The 20,536-nt window shown below is 35.2% G+C and overlaps 1 protein-coding gene across 1 annotated transcript in view; it reads left to right on the plus strand.

Moving 5' to 3' along the window:
- Positions 1 to 2,065, plus strand: part of LOC150082104 (uncharacterized) — a 45,144-nt gene extending 43,079 nt beyond the window's left edge. Inside the window, exon 5 of the mRNA XM_090379984.1 lies at positions 1,637 to 2,065. Coding sequence (XP_090236110.1) covers positions 1,637 to 1,726 — 90 coding nt within the window. The 3' untranslated portion in view covers positions 1,727 to 2,065. The remainder of the gene's footprint in view (positions 1 to 1,636) is intronic.
- The last annotated feature ends 18,471 nt before the right edge of the window (positions 2,066 to 20,536 follow it).

The raw sequence follows: 20,536 nt of genomic DNA on the forward strand, positions 1-20,536 counted from the left end.
TCCGTTTGGCAGATGTAGAACACTCAGCTATCGCCGAGCATGTCTGGACAACCCGCCACGACATCGACCCACACCGCGATGTCGTGGTTGTGGACAGGTCCCACCATTACCTAAAGCGCACCTGGTTGGAATCGTTAAATATAAAATGCTCGGATGCCTCTTTGAACAGGAACAGTGGTTGCCAAGTTAACCCCATCACAGAGGCAGTAATTCTATCCATAGACAAACGCTGGCCACGTCACCACCATATGTCACAGCCACAAACATCAACAAACAATTAACCGCGCGCCTCACGCACCATCCTGGCAGTGTACATCTCTATTCCAACTGCCATTCATGTATTCGATCTGAAGAAGGCTGCCTCCCAGCCGAAAGCTTATTAATTGTAATTATGTTTAGTTTGCTCTGAGAAACAAAATAAATTTTCGTAAAAAAAAAAACCCACTTATCCTGAATGAAATAACCTAACCATAAAGAAAACAAAAAAAATTCTGAAAGGTGGTGAAAAAATAAAATCCTGAAACTGGTATGAATTATTGAAGTGCAGTTCTAAATTAGTGGGTATATTAAAGTTCCAAAAATTACTTTCTTAGGATAACGTCATATGAAATGCACACAAATGCTGATGTCTTGGAACTTACAGAGACAAATAGTATATTGAAATACCAAATACAAGACCTGCTAACAAACAGAGGAACACCATTGAGACCAGTTACGTTACATCTAGTTCTTTACTGATGAGGCGACAAAAGCACTGAAATCTTCTTATGGAGAGCAGCATTTGTGATCGTGTGATGATCATAGCCCAGTCTCACTGGTGTTCCTTTGTTTATTAACAGGTCTCATATTCAGTATTTCAGCATACTATTTGTCTGTGCAAGTTTCAAGACAACAGCATTTATGTGCATTTCATTTGAAGTTTCCCTAAAAATATATTATATAGGGTGATTCAAAATTGATGCAGTCCAAATTATAGGTATTAATTTATCATTGACAAGTTGCTGGAATTTGATTCTAACTGCTATTGTAGCAGCAGTATACTGGTCATACCCAGATATCCAACAGTTATTGTATGTTTGCTTTCATGCTTTCATTCATATAGTCTCTGTTGCAGATGCACCAATTAAACCCAAACCAAACCTTGCAGTTGAAGTACTAAAAAGTTGAAAACCAGAAAAAAGGTAACAAATAGTTCAAAATGAGGTACTTTATAATTCTGTTCCTTATTCTGCTGCCATATTGAATATTAAGAACAAATAATATTTTTTGTAACAGCAGTCTTGTTATCCAAGAAAAATTATTTCCCAACTACTTCATTTCCAACATGGCACAAGAGAAATTAAAGCCAAAATCAAAACTGTGAGAAAATAATACATGACTAGGCATGTGGTGTTTTCTGTATGCCAACAGATCCTTTATGGATTTTTTCCATATCTACTTTTCAGTTAAAAAAATAATCAGGGATGCAGATCAAAATATTAAGACCATATTGGATGCTTATTAAAATTTCCACTGATATAATTCTAATTCTAATAGATAGTTTAATATTTAAATTTAAGTTGCTGTGATTGATAGGTAATTTAATGACATTACTTTTATCCACAATACTTTTTCATAAAATATATTTACTTTTCAGGAGATGATAAATGAAGCTGATCGTGATGGGGATGGAGAAGTAAACCAAGAAGAATTTTTAAGAATAATGAAAAAGACTTGCCTTTACTAAAGAACTTCTAGTTTTAAAAATGTTATTAGTTCCTCAAAAGTTTTGGTTTATAAAAATTATTTAGGACTATATTTTATTAAAAATATAATCTTCCAGTTAATGTACAGATTGTTTTACAATTGATTATACCAATCATTGTAGATATCTATTATATATATATATATTATATGTTGGTCACTTGTAGAAACATGGCTAAAATCTATTGAAAGATACTTTATATCTCTGCTTAATATTTTTTAAATTAATTTTTATTTAGCTGTTTATTGTTTAATACTGTCTGTGCATTAATTTCAGGTCATGCACTACATAATTTATTTTTAAAGGTTAATATTATGTGAAGGCCACAAAAGTTTTCTTGGTTCTTTAAGATACATTGAACCATTTAAATAAAACACTTATTATTGAGCTATTAATGGTAAAAAAAATCTTGCATATTATTGAATTAGCCTATCATAGCATTGATCTCTAAAATGCATGCATCTCAAGTTGTAGTATATTATAAATGGAGAAATTACAAATAGTATAAAGTCTAATATGTCAAAGCTAAACACAATTAAAACCAATGGTTAGAGAGTTTCACTCTGTCACCTGTGAAAACTGATATGGTGATTAAAATTGGGACCTTGCCATCTTTCTTCCTTCACTTATGAGTGAAGGAAGAAAGATGAAAAGCAAGGTTTAAACCATTGTGTTAGGTAAAAGATTACTACACTGTTTAGCTCCATATATAAATATAGTACTAGTCTATTAAAATAGCAGTTGCATATAACTTTGCCATTGTGTAACTTTTTTGGCCACATCAGCTTGGGAATTAAATATGTAATGACATATACTGATTAAGCCAGCATGTATTAAAACAATCAACATTTATAATTTGGTACACAAGTTAATTATCTATTCCAGCAATTTCTGTTTGTCAATTGAATAAAAACCTAGTGACATATCATGTTGAATTCCATGTAATAAATAATATTTTATATAATTATATAATTAGATTTTTATTTTATTTAAAAACATGCCTTTCTGATTTATTTAAATACATTCCTAAAGTAGAGAAGAAAAGATATTCTCTACTATGTGCGAAAAAGAAAATAATTTTTTCACATAGTGGAGAAGTTATTTTGTTACTAAGTATGCAATTTCCTCCAAGGGTTTGAGTCCTTCCGAATCACTGCATTGATTTTATACGTTTAAGTTCACTGAGAAAGATATATCAAAATACTCTTGGTCATAAGTTCTTCAGTCATCTGCAATTTTTTACATTGTATTATTTATACTTGGATGAGTATAAAGATAGACATATATTAGGATCATTGATTAATACTTTAGTAATAAGGAAGGATTTTTTTTTTTTTTTTTTTTTGTTTTCAGTAATTCTGAAGAACCATTTTCCTGCAGTTGTGAAAAACTGTTAAATATCAAAAAATATCATTATGATTTTTAGCTGTGTTAACATCTGTGTTTTATTCTGTACTGTGAATGCAACGTTAATATATAACAAATCACTAAGTTAATATCATAATATTTAATGATTCAAGTTATGATTTTCATAATTAATTTGAAATGGATAAGTAAAAAAATAAAATTCTCCAGAAAAGATTAAATTTTAGAAATTGATTTAATAAGTAGCCTTTGATTTATATCTTAGCCAGTTTTTTTTATTCATCTTAGACTGCTTAACATTGAGAAGTGTAGTACAAATTCTTAGGTACGTTGAAGTTTTGTTGGACAAATTTCATTACATTTTCTACTCATAAATATTGCTTCTTAACTGATGTAAATATTTTATTCCAGAATTCAATTGATACTTATTTGGTTTTGTTTTCATTCAAATATTTTAAAAATTTGAGTTTAAAGTTATATGTACGCACACACAGAGCAGTAGCCATGCCTAAATGATTACCAGTGTTTCTTAATTGTTGCAGATGCTTTATGACTTAGTAAATGTTATGTGGCATACACCGTGTTTGATATACACTGTGTACTTTTGTATATCAAAGTCCGTTCATGCTAATATCAGGTGAGTTGATAACAGTAGAATCAGTCTTTCTCCATGCCATTTTTGCAGATATATCAGTTGGAATCTAACTTTAGAAGTTTACCTTCCACCTTTTGGAGCATAACCATTTTTCATCAGAAAATCTTGAATACCAAATGCTAGTATTGCTATAGAATGTTGTGCCATACAGCAAACGACTGAAATTTATAATTCAGTATAGGACAAATTATCTGTTCTGTTATACAACAGCACAAACTATTTTATTTTGAAACAAAAAGATAAACATAACTGTAAAGTGCAGTCTCATTGTTTTACTGTAGAAGACAAGAAAAAAACTTATTGAGTAAATATGCATCTGTATTCTTGCTCCTTAAACTAAACTAAGGCGGTTTGAAATAAATAAATATATTTTGAGTGTATACCTAACTTTGTGTACATGTAAATTATTATACTAATCGTTGTAGGCCACAATTAACCTGTCATCAAGTAGGCAATATACTTATAAATGAAGCTTAAAATTAAAAAATGTATATACTTATATGAGTAACACCAATGTGAATTTCAGTATCATTTTAATTTTTTACCTATCATTGGTTGTGTTAGAATTAGCAAAATCGTCATCGTCCAAACTTATTATACTCAGTATATAGTTTCTGTGATAGTTCAAATCACTCCTTATGCACTGTCAGCTTTCCATTTACTATTTTTGTTTTATACTATCTTATTTATTATATTATTTTTTTTTTGTTAAATCGTTAACCATAGTCAGAATTAGCCCTCTTTCCTCCAGTAGTTGCTTGAAACCATCAAACTACCTTCCTTTTGGTATATCCCTGTGCCTATTACCATTTATTTTTGCTTTGAATATCTTTAGCTAATATAATTTTTTTTTTTAATTCTCTACTTATTCATATTATCTTAAATTTGCTTCACTTGCATTTGTTGGATTTTAGTTACCCTAAGAATTTTTCTTGTTTCCTCATTTGTAATATGGTCTTGCCATTACTTCCATCTAATTTCATTTATTGTTTCCTAACCCTCATTCCCAAAGATTTTAATTTTGATTGGTCCCTCCTATTTCTTACCTAGCTCTCAGCTGCACAGGAAATATACTTAAACTGTAAACAGCCAATTTTTGTCTTTTGACTATTTTTCCTTTTGTTTCAAATTAATTTGTTTAACCAGCTCTCTGTACTTCAGACTTTACCTATTCTGTTGTTTTTTCCCATGCCTAACCTCCCATTTTCAGTGAAAACTATTCCTAGGAGTACAAAAACAATTTGTAGACTAAATCAATTTTTGGCTGTTTAGTCTACACTATAAATTCTCTTTGTCTCTGCCAGCTTTCGTAACTTTTGTTTTTTGTTGTAACTAATTTTTATGCCAAATTATCTACAACCTTTGTCCAGAGTAGTCGAATATTCTTGAAGATCTCACAAACTACTATTTAACAATTTAATTAACTAGTTAATTTCCATTCATTTATTTAATGGCCCATTAAAAAAAATCATAAGAAGTGATGATAAGGTGTAATCCTGCCTCATTTTAGAGTCTAACATGAAGCCATTTTCAATGCTTCCTTCAATCTTCATTGCAGAATTGCTATTTTTATACAAACTGTTTTTATTTCTCTTAAAAGATAAATCTTTTTGCCATATTTTTGTAAAATTTAAAAGAGCACTTTGTCATATACTGTTTTTAGGCTCTATAAATTCTAAATACAGGTTTGTGTTATGTGTTCCTGTAACTTTTCTATAATTTATCTTAGTGGAAATATATGATCTTGGCATTCCCTGAAACCTTTGTTCTTTCCCCAAGGTTACATTTAGCGATACTTCTGACCCTTTTCTCTGAAAAGACATGAATATATTTCATCTGGTGCAAAATATATAAAAGAAAAATAAAGCTAAATCAGTCAGCTACAGAGGAATTACACCAAGCCATAAAATTCCTTTGTTGTTGCCACATTCAGCTTTATTTATATTTTCACATATTAATGCAGTTAATTCCTTGCTCCAGTCTTCTGGAACCATACCCTTCTGGCGCATTATGGCCACAGATGCAGATGCTCCTAATAAATCCCCAAACAAACCAACCATACCCTTCAGGAATATGCCCTCTGGATAATATTGTGTTACTGCTGTGATACTATTTTTCCCTCCAACTGTCAAGTCTGATATCTTGTGCACTTGCTGCCTTTCCATACTTGATATTTTCAATGGTTTGTCTGCCTCAACAGTAGGGATGCTATCCACAAAGTCCTTTATTTCAATCTTTTTCTTTTCCATGACGTTGAGCAGTTCATCAAAAGTATTTACTCTATGCTTCCAAAATATCATTCTCTTCTATTTTAACTAAATGGGAAAAACTTTAACTGCTTTCCTGATTCTTATTTTATTTTATTTTTTTTCCCTGCAATTTTTCTTTAGCCTCTTTCACACCTAACTGAATTTCTCTTTATATTCTTATAGTTTTAGTAGTTTCATTTGACAAACATTTCTTATAATATTTTTATTTTCTTTAATTGCCTCTAACTTTATAGGTGGTCTACCATGGCATTCTGAATTTCCTTTTTTCATAAACTTTCTTCCTTATGTACATTAAAACCTCAATTTAATGGACTGCATGAGCAGTAATGCTATTCTGTTAAATCCAGTTACCCGTTAAACTCAAAAGAAATACATATAGCTGCTGATAGTTAGCAGAATGTTATGAAAAATTGCTGTACTATGATATGAAAAACATTGTGTTGTAGTCTATATTTTACTGCATTACTAGCTCTGTGGAGCTTAAAATTTTGCTATGTCACAAAGCGACAATTCTGACTAATGCTTATTCAGAGTTTGAAGAGCTCTTAAGTATCCTTGATGGAAGTTCAGGCGATACCCTGCTGATGTCTAACATGCTCAATAGGGCTGATCAAAGGTGAAAAAATCCTGGCACTTTGATTTATTGTGAAAATATTTTAGCTGATGACAAATACAATCAGACTAAAGCAATGACTTCACTGGGCTCCATATGGATGAAAAGACTGGTTCAGCAAATGGTATGTTATTCCTGAAGACTGTTAAATTAAGGTCCATTAAAGTGGGATTTTAATGTACTTCTTTTGCATCTTCCACTAAAATTCTCTTAAAAGTTTTCCAGTCTTCATCTAAAATCATGTTAGCATCAGTTAGTGTCATTTAATTTTTGAGCAAGAAAGTTTCAATATGTAATGATTGTTGACCAGTCTGAGAGCTTCTCAGTTTTTGTACATTTTAACATTTTTTATACCTCTTATTTTTGTCTCTAATTTGCTCAACATGAGATGACAGGACTTCAGTTTTGGATCTCTCCATACCCTTATACTTTAAGTACTGTAACCTTTCAATTTATAATCATCTGATTTATGAGCAAGAATTTTTGAATATGATCTACCCAATTTACAAAGTTGGAAGCTTGTCTTACAAACTTTTGCTTAATTTCAATAACCATTGAACATCCAATTTTGAAAGTATTTTCAGAGGTAGCACAGTGTTACAATTATTAAACTTGTGGAAAAGGTCCATGTTTGAATCTCATCAAGACAGGAGGAAATTTATGGCCTCCTTTCATATTGTAGCTAAGTTCATTTGGCTTGTGTGAAGGTTGGGGCCAACCCTGAAACTTTGAACTTTTCAGACAGCAAAACAGAAAAACCAACATGAAATACATAGTTCACAAAAATTGATAATCTTTTGAAAGTAAGATGGTTGAGAATGAAATAATTTTATCATTTATGTATTTAATCTCTATTAGTGAATGCCATATGGAGGTAGGAAGTCTTAGGCTTTGCTGCACCCGCCAAAGCCAAAGGTGCAATATGGCCCAAATAGCCCTTGCACCAGAAAACCCCATAACAACAGCACCAGTCAAAAAAAAAAAAAAAAAAAAGTTCACAAATGGATACCAGAGACTTGATATTCATGTCTAACATGTTTCACTCCTTACATAGGTGACAGTCCAACTAACCTTTGAATTTCCCTAGCTTTAAGCTTCGACTACCCATGTAGTAACTTATTCCAGTAATTAACAACTCACTTGCTAAAAGAAAACTTTCTATAGTAAAATTTTCTAAAATTTTCTTCCATAATTTGGATTTATGGACCCTAATTGTGATATCATTTTATAACCTTGAAAATTTCACCAACTTTTATTTTACTATCCCCTCTTATAGACCTCTGTCAGATTTCCTCTAGGGTACCTATTTACCAAGCTCTGTAGCCCAACATATTCATAGTTTTATCTAATATGGACATCCTTTTTCCAATTTCAGTAAGGACCTCACACTGGTCTTTGGAACTTTTCAAGAGGCTTGATGTCTTGTTTTTTGGTGTTACTCCATATTTGAACACTTCCAAGTGCAGTCTCATCATTGCCTTATACAATGGGATTATGGCCTTCCTATCTCTACAAGCAAATTTTAATATTAATATAAATATTACATGTGTATATAATATTTATAATACATTACAATACAGTATAATAATACATTATAATACAGTACAATTTTATAAAACGGATGTTGCTGCAGCATTATTTTCTTTCTTTTTTTCTTAATTTAACACCACAGTTGGCATGAGCTTTTTTCAGACCAAGGGCATAAATTCCTGGGACCAAAATAATAATTTAATAATTTTTAAATTTTGTTTAACATTATGTGTGCAGTCATTTTAGCACTAGGCTAGAGTACTTGGTATCCATTTGTTGCATAACTCTGCTGACTCTTTTCATCTTTATTGTGTAGTACATTATGGTATCGTACATCATTATTACAATGGGAACTTTAAAAGATAACTTTTTTTTTCAGCTTCGCAATGCAATACAAACTCTTAAATATGAAAACTTTGGGGTCAGGCTGTTGTTAGATTTCAGGATGAAAATGTATTGATACTTTTGCATCCCTTATATCTAATACCATAGCACAATAATGCTGCACTTTTACTGAGAAATATATCATTAAATCTATACATTAAATAAATAATGTGACAACTATACTGTAACAAAGGTGCAAAAAATATTTTTTTTTTATTACATCTTCCATTATATCATAGGTATGGAAAAATCACTCCTGATTTATGAGATGCATTCTAAGGAATGCTTGATGTTTGTAAATTGGGAGACTACTATAGTCATTTAAGATACTTTTCTGTAATGATATAGTCAACTTTTCTTGTTTATGTTTTACTCTTTCTGCTTGAACCTGTAACTGTCTTTATACTGAACTAATACTGTATTTGTAATTAAGAATATATGGATTGCAAAAAATTATAGTAGACTTTTACCGTCATTGTTTCATTTATCATTCCAAAATTTCGTAACATATCAATGTTAGATTTAATTTCTTTGACATTAGTTTATATTGATTTTTCTTAGTGTCACAGACCTCTTCCATTTCTTCTTTTTTGAAACTTCAACTGTGATATATGAACAGACAGATTTCATCACTCAACTCGACTGGATAATGCTTCTAAGCAAATTAAACTTTCTTTCAAACTGCTTCTAAAAGCTGTTGCTGCACTGTACTCTTACTTCCAGAATAAATTAATTTGAATCATTGTTTAGCTGCAGCTTCTCTGTATTTATCCTCGCATGCAAGTACTTTTGTAATACTTGCTATTCTGATATCATATTGACCTTATTCTCCTAATTCCACTTCTTTGGCATTTAAGCTTCCAGTGATGATTATCTATCTTGATAGTTTGTTCAATAGCATATTTAGCACTGTAGGTCATGGTTCCCTGGCAGGCACACTTGGGATCTTGTTCTAGGCAATGTCCCAGCCAGTATGTGTTTTGATTGCATTGTCCTATCATAGTGAAAAGGGTTATGACCATTAAAAAAAATCAGATTTCTCACTGTTGTGTGCAGAGTATGCCATGTGTCTATGTTTTAACTTTTTTTAGGGACATCCAACTTTATTCTTAAAAAATATTTTTTTTCCTTTTTAATTTTGTTATAGTGAGTTACATTACAAAGTGCACATTTACTTCTATTTCGAATTGTTTATTCCTTCTCTTATTTCAAAAAGATATGTCTGCCAGTCTTGTATTTATTTCAAATTTGTTGACACACTGTTGGTGTGTCAACAAATGCTGTTGTCATTGTTAGCTCAGTGTTACATCATTGCAATTTAAAAAATATATATATAAATATATATATATATATTTATAATATACTTTATTATGTTAAAATAATGGATGACATTGTAAAGTGCACAATTTAAATTATTTATAATCTTTATTCCAAAATATTAATTTGAATGATTTTGTGAAGTTCACTAGCTGGCTTATGTAACTTTTTTTTTAAAGCTCTGTTTTCTTCAGGGTTAAATATATAACTACATGTGCTGATTAAGCCAGCATTTATTATTTGGTATGCAACTTAATTTACTGTTCTGATGATTTGTATTTATTATTTGGATAAAGTGTAGTGACATATCATGTTAAATTCCATGTAATAAATAATATTTTATATAACTGTATATTTTTAATTTAAGAACATACAAAAGATATTCTCCACTATTTGCGAAGAATAGTTTATTACTGATGTCCTTTTACTGCTGTCAGTGTGAACGTACTGGCATATGGGTGACATATCTAAAAACAATTACAAGCAGGAAAAACTGAACAGTTATTCAATTTTGTTTATTGCGATGCATAGAGATGGTGTTCATTGTTTCATATTGTCATATGAAACAATGACAATATGTTATTCTTGTTCAAGCTCAAGTGATTTCGAACTAAGTTGCATGCTATTGAGAGATGAACAACACTATATATTGATGCAGAAGCATAATTCTGCCTTTGCATTAAACCAGTCAGATAAAATAAACTTAAGTTTACTACTATAAATGCATTGGGCACCTTGCATTCAAATTTTATTTAAATTGTAATAAACAGCAATATGCATTCACTGACCAACTTTATTAGGTCATGTGCAAACTGACAGATGTCATATGATTGTAATGCTATTCAGACTATATAGTATCCTCATTCTGAGGCCTCACTACATTATATCAAACATGTTTAAATGCCCTTGTATTAAATCTAATTTTTTTGTTTTTAAAGAAATCTGAAAGGTTTTTTTATAAATTTGGTTTAGAAGTTAGATTTTGGTTTAGAAGCTAACTTCTTAAAATTTGGTTTTGGTTTAGAAGCTAACTTCTTGCAATATGAATGTTAATGACATTGACAGTGATTTTTCTAACAGAAAAAGCCAAAGAAAGAGAGAAAGAATTTACTTTAGGAACCTACATTTAAAAATTAGCTTGTAGAATTATATTTAAATTATATTTTTTCTGGTCCCACTTTTTTCGTAGGCACCAGGTACAGTGCCTAATGAAAAGGCGATCCTGAACATAGACAGCTCTCATTAACATAAAGCTTAGTTCTGAATTACTTCAGTTTGAATTTGAATTTATTAAATAAATAACTGGGGTGGAAGAAGCTTATATTTTACTTAATCCTTGCCAGATCTTCATTAACTGAAAATCTAGTCAGAACTAAGCACAGATGAAAAATCAGTATTGCCATTACTGAAATTTGAAGGATATGTTGAAACATGTCAACAGCTATAATGACAGCAAAGTGTAATTTTATGACTCATTTTATCACTATCATCTTACACTGAAAGGATGAATATATTCATGAATCACCACTTGCCTTAATGGGAGCAAGTGGACTGCACCATGGGAATGAAAACCTGAGCTTGAGGTCACCAGTTAATGTATGGATATGTGTACAGCCAGCTGGCACATGGTGTGTTACATATGACAAACATGTAACACACCATGTGCCAGCATGGGAACAGGTCTCAGTATGATGGACTTTTAATAAGGTACGGTTGTATGCATGAAGCAGAGAGGGGTGTCCATCTCAAGGACAGCATGTCTAGTGTGCTGTTGTAACAATTCATTAGCAGCTGACTGCGGGATACAAAAGGGGACAGTCTGGAGCACTTGCTAACAGGACTGTCATATCCTCCATTGCATGGGGTACCAGAGCAAATGGCCAATTCAGCATCCCCTCCTGAGAAAACTTTACAGACATCCATCTAGCCTGATGCTGCAAACACTGCAGTTAAACAACAGATGAATGAAAGGTGTGATGATTGGACAAATTGCATTTTCTTTTGTATTGCAGCAACAAGAATAGACTACTCCCACTCAACTTGGCAAAAAAAAATATGCTGTTAGAGACAGTATACTCGCATGTCATGGTCTTAATTGCCTTCTTGTCTTATGACTCTTGAAGGGTATAAATCTCTATGGTGGGAGACTGAATTGATTACTGTTTGAATGGCATGTTATACAGGTTATCTAAAAATATTAAATTATAAAGCAATTTAATATTTTAGAAACTGTAGACAGCATTGTAGATGGCAATTATCCATGTATGCAGTTCAAACATACAGTAGAGCCCTGCTTTATATTAATTGATTCCAGAGACACCATCATATCATGAAAATATCGTAATGTGAACTCAATGACATTGTTTTTTAGTAATTTGTTCCAAGACCTCGGTAGTTGAAATTTTTGGTATATAACTAAACTACTTATCTCTCTTAAAAGGTGATTATAAGTTTACAAATGTATGTACACAAATTCAATACAGTAAATTTGTTAACTAACGATGCAAAAAAACACACGGACAACATGTTTACAGATGCTGCTATTGGCTGAGAGGAAGGACTGTGTGGTCCAGTCGGAGATAATCGTAAGCCCATTGTAGAGTGAAATAAGTTGGTACCAGTCAATGTGATCACTGGTTAGTAGAATCAAATTTCGGGATTTCAAAAAACCAATTCAAATCATTAAAATGCACTGCACTTTCATCATTATCATATGTTTGGTTATAAGAATCAATTTTTGAATGCCTTTCTGATTTTTCTAAAGCATATTCCTGGAGGCCACAATAAAACAAAAATTTCAGTTTCCAGTTTATTAGGCTTTTCTGTTAGTGTAGTGCAATATATTGGGTAGTAGAATCGATCTTATTGCATTTGTGATAATACCGATAATGGATTTTATGTTATGATGAAATGTTTCCCCCCTCACTGAAATCTTCAATCATATAAAAAACATAAAATTTTCGAAATCTGCACTTCATTTCTATTTTTAAGCTTCATAAACTTTTTACTCTGTGTAAAAAATGCTATCATTTTTATTCCTTTCGCTCACTTTTAAGAAGCATTTATTCTTCAAAGTGCCCTATACTTTTTCCACGGCCTGTATAACTAAAGGTAGCGTCACTCCATCGGAATTAGTTGCGTTTCACTTTCGTTTTCGCACGCCCCAGGGGATGCGGTCGTTGAAACATTATACCTCCGTTGGGTGTCCAGTCAATTAGTGACGTCAGGTCCCTCTCCCGATAGCAGCCAGTGAACATGTAATAGCCCCAAGAACGACGAGGGGAGAACGCGACTTTTGTCAGAGAAAGGTGAGTAAGCAGAACAAGAGACATGATTTCTTACGTAATCGAATTCGATAAACATTGACTGTCATTTCAAAAATCCATACGTAAAAGTGTATCGATTTATGTTCAATGACCACGATTGTAAAACAAAAGAAACTGCCCTACACAAATATAAGATTTCCCTTCTACCTATAACATTTTTAGTAGTGTCAAATCCCAAAAGTTGACAGTCCCCAAGTGCAATTCTTTGCCCCACATAATTAACTCGTGAAATCAGAACAGTTCATGGGAAACTTAGGAAGGGGGATGCAGGGGTATATATATGAAAAGGGGATAGAAAACGGGACCTTTGGCTAGATTTTGGAGCGTGCAGATTTGTGAGAAGAGATTTGGAAGTCGGTGGATGAGACTGAAGAGTTTCTAGTGAGCCTTAAAGAGCACCACATAAAGAAAACCGAGAAAGATCGCAGTTCTTGTCGATTGAGCAGGTATCCCCAAAACTGTATTTATGGAGCAAAGAGCCAAAGCCAGAAGTGCAGAACAACAACAATTTGTTGGTAAGTTGACTAGCATTTTTTAGAACAAACCAAACCCGACTACTCAAAGTTAATCCTACTCCCCCCCCCCTCCTTTAATTTATCCATACCTACTGACCTCTCTTCTCATAGACACATTCTGACAATTGTTTATCTACTTTTAGTAATTAGAATTTAACAGGTAATGAGACTTAATGACCTAGTTGTCAAAAATACTAATTATAACTGTCAAGTTGACATATAACCTTATTCTAACAGTAGAACAGTTGTATGGTATGGCCGACTCCAGCCATTGTGAATACTCGTGAGTAATTGTGGAAGTGCCAACACGAAGAACACTGTAAAATTGTAATACTAGTAGCAGATAGATTATACCTGCTATTCAGTTAGTTTCCAAACAATCAATTGCCAATTATGCTAAAACTTTGACCGGTTCTTTTGTAACTATTTGTGTGACTTATATGTGTAATAAACCTTGTTTTGTTGATCATTTTGCCTGGTGACAGTTCTCTGTCACCAGGCAAACTTCAAGTGGGTCCGTGTGACTAGATAAACTGAAGCTGGTTGTAGTTGCGAATGTTAAAAATCACTGAGAAAAATTATCTCATTGTTAATATTGGGAATATTCTCATATTCCCTAGGCACCTCAGATATACTTGAAAAAATCAAGTTTCAGAGAGAGAGAGAGCCCAATAGTTCCAAGTGATTAGTGGAGTTGGTAGAAGGATAGAGGCAACAGATGAATTTTACGGAACGGGATAGAGAGATTTTAAGCCAGAGAACATCGAAAAGAGGAGAAGATTCGAAATTACTTTTTGGTGATTCCAAATTAAGTCTGTGACAAGGAATATGAGAAGCTAGTACATCTGCACAAGTACCACCTTTGAAGCGAAAAGAATCAGAGAGTGAATGATTAAAACCGCTCAGATAAACAATTGTTGTTGAGGCAACTGATAGTTGCGATTCTGTCAGAAAAAGTGGTGGGGCTTGGCAGACGTCCTTTAGACGGAAATGATTTTAAGTGGAAATGGACATCATTGAGATTGGAACTGGGACCATGTATATTTGTAAAATGAATGAGAAAGTATTTGGGTGGTTTCGCTTTTCTCAAATAAGTTTGTTCTATTAGTTTGGTTATTCATGATACATTCAGTAGAAAAAGTAAATGTAGAGAGGGAACAGGGGAGAATATTGTATGTTGTTATGTTGTTGTTACTTGGTTTTTAGGAGCATTAGCAACTAAGGCCATATTGCTCCGGGAATATGCGGTGGTCATTCCATGACCTTTCCGCATCCTCCGTATTTGGTGGTGACGGGCTCGAACTCCGGTCTAATCAAGAAGCGTGTGCTACGCACTGCTGCTGCTCCTTCCCACCTGGCTACGGAGGCGCCTCGAATATTGTATGAAGTAATGATAATTTTGGATATGGCGTATACACGGAAAGAATATACCCAACCTCTTTGACAGAAATTGCCCTCAACAATGCCCTCACTTACACACTTAGAGGAGGAATTGGTGGGAGTCCAAGTCTTGCCCTAAATTCTGCATTCCAATTACGTCCAGAGATGTAAGGTTGAGCTTCAAGTGGCAGTCCGTGCTGACTACAACAATATTCCAATATTCTTTTTAAACTACGCAGTTACAATCTCTGCTTTTTTTTTTTTTTTCGACTTCAGTCTATTTCAACCCAATGTGTCCTCAAGGGTAACACAACAGTTATAATAAGCGTCCTCCTCACAACGAGTGGAACATGCGGTTCGAATCCTGTCGATGACGTGAGGAACTTTCATGGACTTTTTTTTTTTTTTTCTCATTCCATGGCCGAGTTAATCTGTTTCAGACAAGGAAAGCAAGATTTACCTTCAAATATTTGTGCTTTTCGTACAGCAAAACAGGCAAACCGACCAAAGGACGCTCGTAATTCATGGACATAATATGTGATTAGATGAGATCATTCTGGGGTAAATCCCTAGTACGAGAGTGTTTTTTTTTTTTTTTTTTTTTTTTCTGACCCGGTGTGGGTGAACTGTGATTGTAACCAATGTGCTACCACGAAGGCGAAAGGGCTTCAGTTCGAAAGTTATATAAACAGAGTGCTTAACATTATGTGCTGTTCGCATTTCAAAACTAATTCTAAATGGAATCGTTCTGAAGTTAGACCTATTGATGATCTTCTGAAACAGGTGAAGACGAAATGTGTGTTGTATAATGAGCGGTGTAAGCAGTAATTTGTTCACTGAAAGACAAAATAGTGAAATTTGAATATTGAAATTTTATTTTTTGAACATTGATAGACAAAATATTGAAGTGGTACCATTTCTTGATTTTTTGTTAGTTTCGTTTAGTTAATTAAAGAGAAAACGTTCCGCCGAAAACCATTATCCACTCTCCCTTTGAAGTCAAAGCAGTTCCTTTCGCTGAAAAAAAAAGTTCAGCTGTAATATATTCATTTTTCCACACTCCAGAACCGGGGTTTGGAAGCGACCAAGCTATGCATAAATAGTGCATTAACATTTTGTTAAAACTTGTCTGACCTCCAGGGGCTCACATCTGGCTTGGCACACCCAGGGTCCTGAGCTGAATATCATCATTCTTCACTTTCTTGGCGATTCCCTTCTACTTCTCTCTCTCTCTCTCTCTCTCACTCTCTCTCTCTCTCTCTCTCTCTCTCTCTCTCTCAGGGTAACTCGGAAAATTTTTATGGGTGGCGCAGCATAAACCCCAGACGTTCTTGCACCATATGGCTAATAATACTAATATGAAATAACAACATATTGAATTTATTTTGAGCAAATGTAGTACTCGACAGTGCAGATAGATGGCGGTACGAAACACAAAGTAATCTCGACAGGTGTGAATATTACTATACAGTACTACAAAAGCTCGTTTTCAGTTAATCATTTGTGAAATCTTTATTTTGATCTTGTGCGCTTCTCTATTTTAATTATATATTTGTTGTATTCAAATGTAAAATTATATTTTTGAAATAGCATATTGGCATTGTTTCCTGGATCATACATGATTTCGTTGTATAGCATTTACTAAAGAAGCTGACCAAGAAACTTTGTTAGCTTTTAAAAATTTAAACTTACAAGTTTCAGAACATGCGTATATTCATCCACTATAGATTATTTTTTATTAGGAAATACAATAAAATAACTAAAATTACCTCGGGGTTCCGTAAAATGTGCTAAACTAACTCTGGTGGTTGGAATTTATTACGTACCCTTTATTTGTCTCTTTTCAGGCTCGGTTGCCTCTAAGAACAGTACCAAGTTCAGTCTGGCGTGGTTCCTTACCTCCTAGTGAACTTTGTCATAGTACATGAAAATGCAGCGAATATTGCCGAAGGGAGGAGTGACAATCGATAAATCGATGTGACAAGAAGCAAACAGTTTGCAGTTGAAGTGAGTAAGTGGAATGAACAGATGGAAAGTCTTCAAAGTAGTTATAGACAGAAAGAAAGAAGAAAAACTATTGAGCAAAGAGGCGGAGATAAAAAGAAAAAAGAAAAAAAAGCGAAGACACACAAAAAGCAGCGGAAGTCAGATATGGAGAGCACGAAAGAAGGAAGGAGAAATGGGAGGGAGGGGGGGAGCACGTTATGAACTTAACTCCAAAAAATTTGAGGCTTGCTGATAATGAACTATCAATTTGAGAGTTATTTACAACAATTCAACTTCTCTCTCTCTCTCTCTCTCTCTCTCTCTCTCTCTCTCTCTCTCTCACTCTCATACACACAACTGCAGTTCTGTTCAAGGATATTAGGCTCAACTAGTGTCCTTCAAGTATATTAATTCTTGTTGATATTTCAAAGTCGTCTTATATTTTTCTTATATAAATAATAGGATGAAATATTCAACATTTCATCCTATTAAATTTCTACTATTTGGTTTAATAATAATAACAATAAAATATGTCCCAATTTTTGATACGTTGCTTGATCTGTTGAGACCAATTGTTTAATGTAAGAAAATTTAATTTTGTTATACAGCAGTACAACGTATTCCTACCAGCGTATTTCTGGACCAAAGCCTTGAAATCTTGAAAGCAGTGGTGTTGCATAGGCCTATATTTCAATCGTAAGCAGGCAAAGTTTTTTTTTGTTGTTGTTAGTTATTAGGGACATCGGAAACTTGGCCATATTGTGTTGTATATAATCTGTCTGTAAATTGAGTGTGTTCTGTGGTCGACTTCCTGTTTTGCATTATAAAATCGAACTTCCGGGAGGGGAAAAAAAAAACATGTTACCTTCTCCCTCGACCGACGAATTCAGACATTTCAAAAGAGCCCATAAAAATTCCTCAGTGCACTGAGGGGATTCGAACTCGGGTCTTTTTCACCCCGTGTGGGAAGAAGGGTGATTATACCCAACTGTGCTGATCTGCAAGGTCAGCTGGAAAAGAACTGTGAAAGAGGTCGAAAAATGGGTATGAAAATTTTGCCACATGTTCCATTGACAGTGCTGATCCTTAGCTTAATTTCTATTGATTGGAAAAAATGAAAAAAAAAAATATACTCACTCGATTCTGTTACCTTCATGAAATTATCCAATAAGAGAGCATCCAATGAGAAACGGTGTAGCCACTTATTAAAAGGAGGCTGCTCCCAAATTTCACCTCGAAATAACTGAACACTTGTTCAAGCATCTCCTCCTCGTATCTCCTTGCACATATAGTTCTTTAGTGACATGGGCAGTCAATCAATGCAAGCAGTGGTGCATACCCGCATCTCTAAGCATCTTGAGGGCCTATCTCTAAACTGATTCCTTTCAACAACATTACAAGAAGCTGCCATGTCACCGGTGCCCTCCAAATTCTTCTTCTTCTTTGGTCCTTAGCTGGCAGCTGGGGGAGGCGGTTGGCCACGCAACCAGTATGCTGCTGTAGGTGCCGCAGGGTTTCGGACTTGCTCTGTGATGTTCTTCCATACCTTACGATCCATGGCGTCAGTCCTGGCCTGGTTAAGGTCGAGACGTCGGCTCTTCAAGTCATTTTCCACTTGCTTGGCCCACGTTTTCCTAGGCCCGGTCCGTTGGATGCTCCATTGGGTGGGTCGTTGTCTCCAAAGGAGTGTGGATGGTATTCTGTTCGTGCCCATTCTACATACGTGGCCAAACCATCTAAGCCTTCGCTTCTGGATTTGGTCGGCAATGGTTGGTTTCTGTTGGCATCTGGCGCGGATGGTATCATTAGTGATGCGGTCGCGAAGAGAGATGCCCAAGATCTGCCGCAGGCATCGCATTTGGAATACCTCAAGTTTGTTCAAATCTAACTTGAGACAAATCCATGTTTCCGATCCGTAAAGAAGAATGGGCAGGATCAAAGTCCGGAAGAGTCGGATTTTAGTCTTTGTGGAAATGTTGGTCCTCTTCCACAGACACCATTTGAGCGAGGCGAACGCAGTGGCCGCCTGTCCAATTCTGCTGTGGATTTCCACGGTGGATGCAACTTTCTTCTCCTGGACCAGCGACCCAAGATATTTAAAGTCCTGCACTTGCTCGATCTGTACGCCTTCGAGATAGATGGTGGCTTGTGACCCATCTGTTGTCAGGGCCTTTGTCTTACCAGCATTGATCTTCAAACCGTATGGCCGGGCAATGCGGGCAATGTCGTAGAGGATGTCCGTGGCTTCAGCGTCGTTACCGGCAAGGATAGCACTATCATCAGCAAACATCAGGTCAGTCACATAGTGAGCCTTATCATATTGTATGCCCTGTCTGTTTCTGAATGCTTGCCTCATAATGGCGTCGACCACGATGTTGAAAAGCAACGGGGAGGCTACATCCCCTTGGCGGACTCCAGTTTGGATGGTAAATTCCTCAGATAAATCGTTCTGGATGCGCACCTGGCTGGTTAAACCGTTGTATGCAGTTTGGAGGAGTGTGATGACTTTTCGAGGTACATGTTCAACCTCTAGTAGTTTCCATAAGGCAGGCCGGTGGACACAGTCGAAAGCAGACTTAAAGTCAATGAAAACAATGACGGTTCGCTGTCCACACCGGATCCTCTCCTCCATCAGCTGACGAATGGCAGAGATTTGATCACAGCATCCTCGCCCGGGTCTAAACCCTGCCTGTTCTTCTCGACTGGTTTGCTCGCGATGTTTTTGCAGCCTTGACTGGATGATCTTCATAAAGACCTTTCCGATGACGGAAAGGAGGCTGATGCCACGGTAGTTCTTGCAGTCCCGGTTATCACCTTTCTTGTGGATCGGTACGATAATGGCTTTCCTCCATGTTAGCGGAATTTGTTCAGTGCACCAGATGGTTTTGAGGAGCGAGTGTAGTCGGCGAAGCAGTACATCTCCCCCGGCTTTGATCGCTTCTGTGGTGACTTGGTCCACTCCTGGTGCCCTGCCATTCTTCAGGGATTGTATGGCTGCTTTCACTTCTTCTACTGTAGGCTCAACATCGACCATAGAGACCTCAGGGGGGTCGATCGAGAGTGCTGTTGCTGGCGGTCCCTGAGGTGGGTCGTGATTATACAAAGCTTTGAAGAATTCACTCCACCGTTGCAGGCGTTCGGATGGTGATCGCACGAAGGTCCCATCAGCATTCTTGATGTTGTCACTAGTCAATTTGGTCTTTCCACTCAGACATCTGAGGGTGCGGTAGAGAGTGCGGTACTCGTTCTTGGATGCCGCCACTTCAAGATCGTCTGCCACTTGGTTCCAGTATGCTTCTCTTTCTGCTGTCATTCTTTGTCAGACTTCTCGGTTTAGCTGCCGGTACCGTTCAAAGTCGACCAACTTTGCCTGTTTCCGTTTGTCCACGAGGTCGAAGCGCAACCATGGATATCAGACGAGTGCTTCGACCTCGTGGACAAACGGAAACAG

Source organism: Mastigoproctus giganteus, chromosome 8, assembly GCF_048544385.1.
Source record: "Mastigoproctus giganteus isolate SK-2022 chromosome 8, ASM4854438v1, whole genome shotgun sequence".
Taxonomy (NCBI): domain Eukaryota; kingdom Metazoa; phylum Arthropoda; class Arachnida; order Uropygi; family Thelyphonidae; genus Mastigoproctus; species Mastigoproctus giganteus.